The sequence below is a fragment of the Saccoglossus kowalevskii genome, chromosome 13, assembly GCF_978046115.1.
Source record: "Saccoglossus kowalevskii chromosome 13, keSacKowa6.1, whole genome shotgun sequence".
Taxonomy (NCBI): domain Eukaryota; kingdom Metazoa; phylum Hemichordata; class Enteropneusta; family Harrimaniidae; genus Saccoglossus; species Saccoglossus kowalevskii.
In genome coordinates this window covers 27,800,845-27,813,483 of record NC_140653.1, presented here as the reverse complement: position 1 = coordinate 27,813,483, position 12,639 = coordinate 27,800,845, and the positions used below count along the sequence as shown (strand labels likewise).

Genomic DNA, 12,639 nt, shown 5'->3' with positions numbered 1-12,639 from the left:
CCCTGATGCTTCAGTAGAATTGTTAATAGTTTGTACAAAAATCACACAAGTACGTAGCACTAAAACTGACAGGAAAAAAAATGGTGTTGTAAATTTTGATTGTATATCAATATAATTATATGGTTGTTCCTGGTAGGTGATTTAAAACCAGGAAATGCATACAGCAGTATAATTTCACTCAAAATACTAAAAATTTGAGAAGGGGTGGACTATCCAAAACCCCAGAAGGGGAGGTGATAGAAACAGGGTGTAATTTATATTCTTGGTTTGGTGTAGCCAAAAAACAAGGACTTATAAATTGACCTTAAACTGTGTATATGTGTGGACCAATCAAACTTCAAATTTCACAAACCAATTAAAAATGGCCAAATGGCATATCCTTTTTTAGTGTTAAAATGTTATCAAAATCGAGCATTTCTGTCATTCTAGAACTGGATCTTGGTCTTGTTTTAACAGATTTGATATTTAAATACAAAAGACTGAAAGAAACGCTTTGATTTCTGTGTTTAATATCTAGCATGCGTTTGATTGATTCTCATATACCTCGTTATTTACCATACCCTTAGTTTTCACGAGTTTAAAAAAAAAAAAAAAAAAAAAAAAAATCCGACTGACCGACCCAATTTTTAAATTTTCCAACTTGAGGGCAACATAAGTTTTTTTTTGGCCTGATTATAACAAATTTAGTAATTTTTTTTTTAAATATTAGGCATCTTCACAAGATGAGACTGAAAAATGGAGGGTTTATATTCTCAGCCTTGCCTGGGTAAGTATATTATGAATAAACATGCTACCTCAGCTGGTTTAACTTTGTCTGTTTTCTCTGCTTCGATACCGACACCAGAACATTTGCTATCCAATTCCTGTTTTGCCCACTATAAATCTACTTATCTCAACCTTTAGCCTTTAACAAAAACACCAATCATGTAATAAATGATGTCGGTACCAAAGTTCACCATTTGAATAAATAATACATGCCCATATTTGTCAACTGGCGGATGATTCAAACGGCAAAATCATTCAGGCATTTGCTGTTGTATTTCTGTTGGCTCTTGATGTAATATTTCCAAAGTTGTAGTAAAACTATGTACAATTGTGAGATTGTTGTGTTAGTATATATATATATATAGATACACGTAGATGTTGAGTAAAATATCGTTCATTGGAACATCAGGAATGGAATGTTTTCTAATCCAGAGATGAATGTATTTGGTGTGCGGTACTTTGTCAAAGAAAACTGATAAAATGTTGCATTATAATTATGACACGATTGTAGCAGAAGTGCACACTCCGAAATGACAACTCCTGACAAATGTACTTCTTTGTCAGAACAAAGTCCCAGAAAAGTTATTTTGTCAGTATATTTCCTGATGGCTACTGCCTTGTATGTTTTTGCAACTTGGGTATATCAACCTCTATACCACGTTGCCATTTACACTGTACCATTGCTGACTTCAAGTGTGTAGTTGTAACACTCTTGAAGCAACAGCAGTTATGCAAACTAGTATGTAAATTTTCACTGCCACAGTGGTTTAAATTTCCGGGGCGAACACTAAAGTAAGTCGGAAAAATATTCGGCCTCAGCAGAGGTGCCCTCATGAAAATCACTAGCTAGCGAACTGCTTATTCTATCAAAAACATCCATCAGTCCTTGGCATGTGGACTTCACACATGCTTAATCATGAAGTTCAATATGGTAATATAACCATGCACATGTTATAGGCATGACATGCTTCACAGAAATATAACCATGTTGCATGGTTGTGGGTTACTAAGAAACTCGCAAACTGCACTCACTTCTATAAACATGTGTACGGTATATTTATCTCAGTATATGCCTATAATCAGGAATATATTGTTGTTAATTCTCTGAATGTATAGGGGAGGATACCAGACGACTGCCAGTTATTGCCTGGATTTATGATTGACATCCAAACAGCTTTGAAGGCTGAACAAGAATTAAAAGCACCGACTGGAGTGAAAAAAACACCACTAATATCAGGCAGTTTAAGAACAAGAGGCCCAGACAGTTCTGTGAAATCATCTAATGGACGTGGAAGTACAAGCTCAACTTTGTCAAGAAATTCTTCCCATGATAGTTGGCGTTCTTCTCGGAGCAGTTGTGGTGTAAGTTGTGGATGACATTATTGTTTACTGTCAACTGCTTGAATTTTTCAAATTTTGCGAGTCATTAAAATTTTGTAACTGTATAAAATTATTGCGACTTTCTTCATGAATGCCATAAAATCCTCGCATTTAATTTGAACACATTTTTAACGAATGCGCACAAAGTCATAAACTTGTGTTTACACCAGCAATTCCTACAAGAAGTGTGAATATGGTGGCCAATAGATAATGCATGCAATGTCACTGTCTCATAGATGGGCAGCATTTCAGGTGACCATATATTTCTGTTTTTTGTGTACTATATAATCAAGAAATAATAGTTTATTATAACAATTTTTGGCCATGTAAAATGTCATAATATATACACTTTTTGGTTCAGTGAGCTTATTTTTCTAGCTTAATGTTAGAACCAGTCAGTATATTTGGAGTTTATCATTGTATACCGGTTGATTAACAACCTAAACTGCCCTAAAATCTCACAAAAATCACGAGCCTCCCTAATTTGAAATAATTTAAGGTAAACTTGCATACATTTGTACAGTTGATTGTAGCACTCAAATTCAGTTTTAATGTACTTACAACACTCTTTGCAAATGATCGTCGATATTGCCTCTGTCAGCCATATTTAAGGGCCTTTTACAATGATTCTCATCCATTTTTATGCCAACCTCTCTATTATGTAAATAGATAATAGTTCCGCAGGTTTAAGCTCTGCTAATGTATATTAAAATGGTACAGTACAACAGAAGGGAGATGCGGCTTCTATTAGAGCATCTGCACACATGAGAAACGATGAGTTTTTGGTTCTCAAGTATTAAAAAAAAATGGTTGCGGCTTCTATAAGGGATGTGGTTTCTATTATAGAGGTTTAACGTTATTTTTAAACCCCTTTATGTTGGTGTAACATTCTCACATCTCTTTTTCTCTTATGTCAATTAATATAAATTATGTTGTTCTAAAGAGAGACAAAAAAAAGATATGAGAAAACGGTATGGGAGTCATTTTATTCAGGTTTAATTGTTGTTTTTTATTGGTTACTTACAGTCAATGGAGTATCGGTTTTATGATGATCATTTAAAGAATTGCAAAGAAGCCACTTGGTTATTTCACAACATAACCAGAGAAGATGCAGAAAATATTTTATGGAACAACACAGACAAGGGAGACTTGTTGATCCGAGAAAGCGAGTCATTCAATGGAGATTATGTGATCTCGGCGAGACTACAGAACAATGATCAAATATATTGTATACAACACTATCACATCATGAAAAAGGGAGAATTGTTCAAGCTGGACATTGATGAGGAAGTATGTTTCTAACATTTGTTTGCAAAAATAACATTTTAAAAATATTAAGGCAGTTCAACTGAATTCAAATTGTGCATTACTAAGCTTGCCACTGCACAATGCATTATGGGAGAGAACTTCCTATTGTTTATAATGAAAAAAACTATTATCACAAGGTACAATGACTATTAAAGAGTCAACTTTTTTATATAGGATTCCTATAATATGACTTGTCACTGAGCATATTAATCTTGCTATATAAACCAGTGCAAAATGCCAATTTTTGACCATTATGTTCTATGAAATTTCTGACTCATTTCTCAAAATATTTTTCGTCGCTCAATTTTATTTTAATATTTTAATTACCCCAGTAGTATCCTTAAAAGCATTAAAGATGATGCATATAATCTTTAATTTGCCTCCTTATAAAATAAAATGTTACTAAATTTTGCTTTCATTACAGCATCCACCTGTACTGAACTTGTACGAAATGTTGAATTATTTCATAGACAAAACTGATGGTCAACTGAGGCCACTAATGACCAATGACCTTACCGAGTTAAAATTACCAAGCAATATTTATTCAAGGGAACTAGGTAAGCAGGGTGTTGATGAGTTAAATATGGCATTGTGAAATGTTGCTTGAATTTATGTGTTTTTTTGATAGTTTTGATAATATGTGGAATATGTGTACATTGCTAGAAATATACAAAGATTCAGACCAGAATTTCTTTTGTTCTGCGTTATTTAAGAGGTGGTGGTGGTCGTTGCACCGTGTCATGTTTAGTATAGAAATATATCAATATACATGTATGCCGTACAATATGCGAAAAGTACCGATACATTGTTTGGTTACATGAATATGTACATGTGCTACTTGATGACTAGCGCTCTTTAACATATAACAAGCATATCAACATGAAATTTTTTATTTATTTTTAGCATATCTTACTGCAAGGACAGTGAGATAATTTTACAAAAAGTTTGCTTCACTGTAAGGGGGGTTAAATCTTAACAAAATTTACTGTTCTTATTTCTGGTAGTTAAAATTATAAGAGCTGATCAGGATCCTGATAGTGGGGAATGGGGTCCAAAACCTGTGTCGCAAGAAGTGATTGATCAAGAAGATTATTTAGTACCAGCAGGTACATATAATAATAATAATAATAATAATATGAAGTTATTATAAAGATACAATAAGACACGTAAAAAATCTTGAAGCGCTATAATTGTTTTGCAGCGTCACCACGTTCTGCTCGATATAGTGACGTATACAAGTTTAAAGTACATTGTTACATTGTTTACATGAAATTCACACACATGTTGCATGAGGACTGTAGCACTAATTTAAATACAACAAATAATATCTGGATATTTAAACCACTGTGGAACACGGTATAATTACTTTATTTGCACTGATATAGGTGCATTGCTTTAAATAAAAATGAACATATACCGGTACTAACATTTGCATTTTAGCATATATGCTGCTTTATTACAACCTATTGTACAATTGTTTTTTAATTAATTTTGTTGATTTATATTTATCTACTGTTCTAAAAACAGTACTCTCCGCAAATCACTTGCTCATTCATGTTCCATTAGAAGATAGACACAAAGTGCAAACACTACCACCAGAACATCAGGAGTCAATAAATTCAGTTTGTACTTCTATTTCAGACATCATGCCACTGACTCCTGACATCAACAGAGCACCAGATCCACCTAAAAATGTAAGATTTGAGTCATTACACTTATCATCTTAAATACAGTGTCTATGTTTTTGGCTCCAGTCATTTGAACTTCTTTTTTTATAAAATATCATTGCTAGTCCTGCAATATGTGGACCAGGATATGGGGTCTTTACATAGTTTTCTGTTCTACATACATTTCCGCAAAGCTTTTTTTATCTTGCCAAATGACATAAAATGATGACAGTTTCTTTTTCACCTATAATGCACACATAATTAAGGTAGCAACAGGGGGAATCCCGTCGTTTAGTTAAAATGATCTGAGCAACCCAAATCAAAACATATTTATAGCAAACTATATATTTTATGAAAGCTGAAATATTCAGGAATTTGATAATTCATCTTTTGCTATAATTGTTTGCATAATGGAGATTAACTGGACCCTGTCAAAATAACAAATCAAAAAGTTCTGCCTCGGCGATTTAACCATTTGATTGGGGATTTTCAGAATAATTTCGCCGTGAAAGGTTCTTATAAAGTGTTGAACGTTTGTATGTGATTATTTTTCTAATAATTATCATAAATACTAATTATTTCTTTCATAAAATTAGTCACTAATGAAGCTCAGAGGTCATAAAACAAAAAACAATGGCAGCAAAATTCTCCCTGTCGACACTTTTATTGTTTGATATCCTGACACTTGCAAATTTATATTCTCTCAATCCTTTACTATCTTGAAAAAGGTTGTTTTTTTTTGTCTCGTGCAGAAATGCTGCAGAAAAGAAAAGAAAAAATTTGATGGGGAAAAAAAATACATATGTCGGTACCATGTTTAACCTAACTAGCAGTTAACTTTTTTTTATTTAGATTCCCGAAACGCAAGGAGCAACAACTGATGACGTTTTTTCTCCCCCAAGAGGTAAGAATCATTTTCAGTATGCTAATTTATCTCAAATACAGCATACTAACAATTGCCAAAATAGACTAGAAAGTATATCTATTTTAAGCAGAGTACCCTCAGTGTGTGGAAATTGTCTATTAAGGTGCAGCGTAGTGATATTCCTATTTTTTGTGACTTAGGAGTAAATGTCATCCTAATGCATACTTAAAAGATGATTAAGTAATTTAGTTTACAAAATGTTATTCTTAAAAACAAATTGCAATTCCAACAGCAACAGGTAGTTGTTACCAATTAATGTTAAAATTGTGTAGTACACATTGCATTTTTGATGACAGGTTAGTGCAATGTGTAAACTGCGCCCTTTCAGAGTGATTGGACTTCATTATATTTCAAACTGGTTTAAATGACTAACAATTAATTTGATAAAAGTTTTGAAGTGAAATTTGATCATGCAATTTAATTATTACATAAATCAGTTAAATTAAGAAACAAATAAGTTTCTCTTACCCCATATAAGCACGTGCATTTTTCCATCTTAAATTTTTTTTTTGAGTGGGTATTACGTTATTTTTGGGGGGAAATAAAATTGCAAAATCAATTGCATTCTTGATTTCAACAACACTTTTACGATGGAGAAACAGAAATGGTCACAAAAATATGCACATTTTACTACAGTTAAAATTATAGAAGTCTGTAAAAATAGTCAAAATTCAAATCTTCATGCATTTTAGAATGTGTTCAATCATACACAAACTTGCAATGCTAAGTATTTACCACCATGATGTTATCTTGCACGATTTGACACGCAGTTTGGTAATTATTTTACTTGCATAGTATGAAAAAAATAAATTTAATTAAATATTTTTTTCCACATGGCATTATTTCACTAAAATCCCATGTGATAAATTTTATCTCGCAAAAGACTTAATTATATAATTAGCACACCATTATTACCCCCCCCCCCCCGTGCTAAATATAACTTTTGTCATCAAATTACAGAAAAGTGCAAGAAAACAGGTAAAACGTTGCACCAAAATCTTGGCAGGAAATTTTGAGGCACTCAAACGAGTAAGATATCATGAGGTTTTTTTGAACTTTATTTTATACCAGCTGCTGCACAACAACCAAGACGAAGAAGAGTTTCAGAACCTGCCACTAGAGCACCCAATCTCAGTGAACTTTATAATAATTATCAGAACCAACCGGCCTTACCACCACGTAATGTACCGCTACCACCACCACCACCACGAAGTAAGTATTCATATTTGTAAGGAAAGAACTCGTGTGCAAGTGCACTCATTTGTGTTCAGTTCATACCTAAATATTCATCAATTTAACATCAGGTCGCTGTCGAAGGTGTTCCGAGCCATTAATTACACTCAATCCCGACCATCCACTTCTCAGAACAAATCGTAGTGGCAGCAGTCAAGGTCAGTCAACAGTCTTCTGATGCTGATCATAATCTTGCTACTGCCAATTCTTGACTCTTTAACCTTTTCACCACCAAACTTTCTCGCTCAAATTTTTCTGCACTTTATCTTATATTCTTCAATATTTTTGAAAAGATGAACCCTGACTTTGGAGTCAACTGACAAAATTTACAGTTTTTACTCAAAATATGTTGCCATTTTTGTCCAAATTTTCTGAAGGAAAGTGCAGACTATAAATGGGATTATTTTGTGAATTTGAGAACTGGTGGTTAAAAGGCCTATACCGCATTTGCAAATAATCCTTTTTTGATCACTCTTCCTATTGTTTATGAGTTTTTGCTTTACATTAAATGCTCAATTCATTCACATTAAATAAACTGAACTTTATCTTATAATCTAATTTTCTATCCTTTTTTACTACCATAAATGAATTGAATTTTTACAGCAATTTAGATACTGGGTGTGTTTGGAAAATCCACCATCTTTTCTACATGCAGTCTTTGATTCCCATGTGTGAAGCACACAATGGAAGTCTTTGCAGTTACCCTGTCTGTGTGTATGTATCTGTGTATGTACATCTGTTCCATGGATATCTGATGAAGCGATGGTCAGACTTCAATGAAACTTGGTACATAGGTGCACACCTGATTAGTTTTGGGTTAAAAATTGTGCAATGTTGCATAATAATCAACTTTTCCACTGATATTTCAAGTTAACGCACTAGAAATGACACAAGAGACTGATATGCGAGAAAAAGTAGGGGGATCGAGAGCCTCAGCGTACAAGCGTCTTAGCCGTCTATTCCATGATATTGGTCGCCTTTGACCAACATCATGGCAAGGACGACGTGGTACTACATACCGGTACTAATCTTCACTTTTCAATGAAACTAGATGGTGCATAGATGGTCTGTGACATTGCGCAGACCTGGTTACAGGTAGCTTAACGGTAAAATCTGTGCATATAGTTTGCACAGTCTCCAGCTTTTCCATTGTATTTCAAGAAATCTTGGTGTTTAAATGCTCTAAGACAAGCTAATAAGTTTGGGTTCGAATGCATTCATAATAATTTCCTAATTTGCAGAATAATTTAATTATCAGCTTTTCCACTGATTTTCTTAAGAACTAATCATCACATTAAAATGAAATTTGGTACATAGGTGCCCGGAACAATTCACAAATCTGAAATCTGCATGCATATTAATGACTTAATTTGCAATACACGTAATAATTGAGTAATTTTCCACCTATATCTCAAAAACCAATAAGACTTGGGACAATGTAAAGACCTGATTAATTTTGGATTGAAATTTGGGCACACTAATTAACTTAAAATAATTATCACATTTCAATAAAATTTGATATATAGATTCACTGGGGTAATTCAGACGTGATCAGTTTAATGTTGAAAACCATGCATAGTGATTACTCAGTTTTTATCAGTCAATTTATGATATCTCAAAAAATCAGATTTAAAAATTGAGCTTGTAAAGGTGCTCTAAAGGAAATCCGACTACAAACCAGAAAATTTTTTTTCATGTTGTGCATCTCAAATAGCAGACCAGTATTAGTCACCAAGCTTCTTGTTTGAAGACTAAATTTGGAACACGGGAGTTCTTTTTAAGCTTTCTTTGTCTTTTCTTGAAGCCATTAATTATACAATGTAGTTCTAGTTTGTTGATTGGAAATGCACTATATTCTTTGCAACATATTATTCAGAGCATTGTAAACTGTTTTGCCCACTTGCCCAATCTTGGTAAAATTGACACATAAATGCAAATTGTTGATCAGTTTATCATGGCTTAATTTTCAATAGGAGATACATCATCATCTGCAATAGATTCATCAGTAGCTCAAATTGTTCATTGTAGATCTACTATTTTGGTTAAGGCGAGGGAGTCGTCACCTGTGCATGCGTCAGATGGCCATAGCGTGTCTTTGTTTACAAACATGAGCCTTTGCATTTTTAGGGTGTGTTGTTATTGTTGCTTGGGACTCAAATCCTGCATGTGTGCAGGTGACCACCCTCTTGCTTTTAAGTCTATCTCTGGTAAGGCTAACCTAGCATGTTCAGATGACAATCTAAGCATATACACCTCTGCACATTTTTCTGTATATCATATTTGCTCTTTTAATTAAAATTGCATAAAGTTTAAATAATATGTAATATTGAAGCTATATTCTTCATGAAAAATGTAATTTAAGTTTTAAAAGTGAGTTTGATTTAGCGCATAACATAAAGAATTAACATGTGTATGTAAACTTAGTTTTAGTTCTCTGCATTAACATAGCTCTTGTATTCCTGAATAAATTATTTTGTGTGTTTACTTATCTCCATAGTAATGCATATGCAAATGTCTTTGTTCTTCAATGTATTGTTTGCTAATTTTTCATAATGCATATACATTTCTGTATGCACATTTGTTCTCAGAATGCATTGTATGTTTATTTGTTGTAAATGTCTTTGTTCTTCAATGTATTGTTTGCTAATTTTTCATAATGCATATACATTTCTGTACGCACATTTGTTCTCAGAATGCATTGTATGTTTATTTGTTGTAAATGTCTTTGTTCCTCAATGTATTGTTTGCTAATTTTTCATAATGCATATACATTTCTGTACGCACATTTGTTCTCAGAAAGCATTGTATGTTTATTTGTTGTAAATGTCTTTGTTCCTCAATGTATTGTTTGCTATTTTTTCATGATGCATATACATTTCTGTACACATCTTTGTTCTCAGAATGCATTGTATGTTTATTTGTTGTAAATGTCTTTGTTCCTCAATGTATTGTTTGTTAATTTTTCATAATGCATATACATTTCTGTACACATCTTTGTTCTCAGAATGTATTGTATGTTTATTTGTTGTAAATGTCTTTGTTCTTCAATGTATTGTTTGCTAATTTTTCATAATGCATATACATTTCTATATGCACATTTGTTCTCAGAATGCATTGTATGTTTATTTGTTGTAAATGTCTTTGTTCTATAGAACTCAGTGACTATAATGCTCACCATGAAGAATCAAATGTCACCCCAATCTTGATTCCACCACCATTACCTCCCATGCCTCAATTACCACCATTGCCACCTCCACCACCACCACCACCACCACCACCGTCACCGCCACTGAATACACTACCACTACCAGAAGTGTCAGAGGGATCTACATCAATGCGTAAGTTGCATCCAAATTGCAAACTAACAAGTTATCACCACAGTTATGACCACTTAAAGCAATTAATAGTTTACCGGTGTACAATTAAAGCCATGGCCATTAAAGTATACCTTAATGACACAACATGGGCACCATGGGTCTATATTTTAGTTGAGTTGAATCATATATACAAGGCAGAATTCAATTGATACATTGACAAATAATTAAACTGCTCTCTCATTGGTTCAACTGTTAAATGTTAGAAGTAGGTATAGCCAATCAACTGATGTGTTGTATGGCTTGAATTTTCAGTACAACTGAGTGTTCCCTCCTACCTACAAATGCATACTTTCATGAGGATTGATCTCTTTGATCACTTTTAATCTTAGGTGCGCTCTTGGGATTCCAGTGCCCCCCCCCCCCCCCATTCCCATTCCCATTCCTATTTTAAGGCTGGACATCATTTTACATGGCCACCTTCTTCGTTATTTTTAATCCCCTGTGCTTGTGCTGTGGGGATGATTTTGCTACAGTGCCTTCAAGTCTGGAGATTCATAGACAAAACTATGTGTATCTCACCAGATGCTAATATACAGGCATTTGAGGGGTCACAAATATGCTCATTAAAAATATGGAGCAGATATTAATTTAATCTGAGTGTCTATAATAAGTGAGTGTTGTTCAACATCATTTCTCGGGCATATGTGAACCAATTTTGGTCAAAGTTGGTACTAAGACAAGTCATAATGGAATACATAATTATACATGTTGGTTTATTTTTTGTTGAACTTTGGAAGACTGCTTTCTGATAGCCAGTTTGTCTCAAAAAACATCAACAATTGGACATGTAATCTCCACAGTTTCTTAGGCATACCTTGACTGATTTCATGCAAACTAATTATTGATATCACTTTATGGTCAGTTGCTAATGCCTGACATTTTGTTGACTCCCGTGTGCGAAGCACAAAAAGGAGTCTTTGCAGTTAGTGTGTCTGTATGTGTGTGTGTGTGTGTGTATGTGTGTATGTGTGTGTGTATGTGTGTGTGTATGTGTGTCCCTCTGTTCCACTGATATCCCAAGAACCATACATCAGTTTTTGATGAAACTTGGTGCATAGATGCTCTGGGCCAATGCGCAGATTTGATTAGGTTTTGGTAAAAATCCATGCATATTAATTACCTAATTTGCATGATAATTAGCTGATTTTTAGCTGTTCCATGACTGTTCCACTGATATCTAAAGAACCACTCATTGGATTTTGATGAAACGTGGCACACAGATGCTCCAAACTAATGCGGAGATTTGATTAGTTTTGGGTAAAAATCTGTGCAATATTAATTACCTAATTTGCATAATGATTAATCAATTTTCGGCTTTTCCATTGATATCTCAAGTACTAATCATCACATTTCAATAAAACTTGGTACATAGATGTCATAGGACACTGCACAAACCCGATAGTTTTTAGGGTAATATCAGTATATATTAATTAGCTAATTTGCATAATTAATTAATTTTCAGCTTTTGATATTTCAAGTAGTAATTATCACATTTCAATGACACTTGGTACATAGATGTCATAGGACACTGCACAGACCTGATAGTTTTTAGGGTAATACAAGTACATATTAATTCCCTAATTAGCATAATTAATTAATTTTCAGCTTTTGATATTTCAAGTAGTAATCATCACATTTCAATTAAATTTGGTACATAGATGTCATAGGACACTGCATAGACCTGATAGTTTTTAGGGTAATATCAGTATATATTAATTAGCTAATTTGCATAATTAGTTAATTTTCAGCTTTTGATATTTCAAGTAGTAATCATCACATTTCAATGACACTTGGTACATAGATGTCATAGGACACTGCACAGACCTGATAGTTTTTAGGGTAATATGAGTACAAATTATTTACCTAATTTGCATAATTAATTAGTTTTCAGCTTTTGATATATCAAGTAGTAATCATCATATTTCAATGAGACTTGCTACATAGATCTTCTAGGATTATGCAGACACCTGATTAGTTTTAATTG

At 33.4% G+C, this 12,639-nt stretch overlaps 1 protein-coding gene across 4 annotated transcripts in view; it reads left to right on the top strand.

The window, feature by feature from the left end:
- LOC102808088 (signal-transducing adaptor protein 1-like) overlaps positions 1-12,639 on the top strand; it is a 40,289-nt gene that overhangs the window by 19,443 nt on the left and 8,207 nt on the right. The window contains exons 4-13 of one of the 4 annotated variants that reach the window (XM_085507161.1): positions 710-766; positions 1,882-2,127; positions 3,172-3,435; positions 3,878-4,010; positions 4,458-4,559; positions 5,095-5,147; positions 5,973-6,024; positions 7,117-7,257; positions 7,350-7,436; positions 10,431-10,616. In XM_085507161.1, coding sequence (XP_085363287.1) covers positions 710-766; positions 1,882-2,127; positions 3,172-3,435; positions 3,878-4,010; positions 4,458-4,559; positions 5,095-5,147; positions 5,973-6,024; positions 7,117-7,257; positions 7,350-7,436; positions 10,431-10,616 — 1,321 coding nt within the window. The remainder of the gene's footprint in view (positions 1-709; positions 767-1,881; positions 2,128-3,171; positions 3,436-3,877; positions 4,011-4,457; positions 4,560-5,094; positions 5,148-5,972; positions 6,025-7,116; positions 7,258-7,349; positions 7,437-10,430; positions 10,617-12,639) is intronic. The other 3 variants (XM_085507162.1, XM_085507163.1, XM_085507164.1) reach the window with 3 other exon arrangements.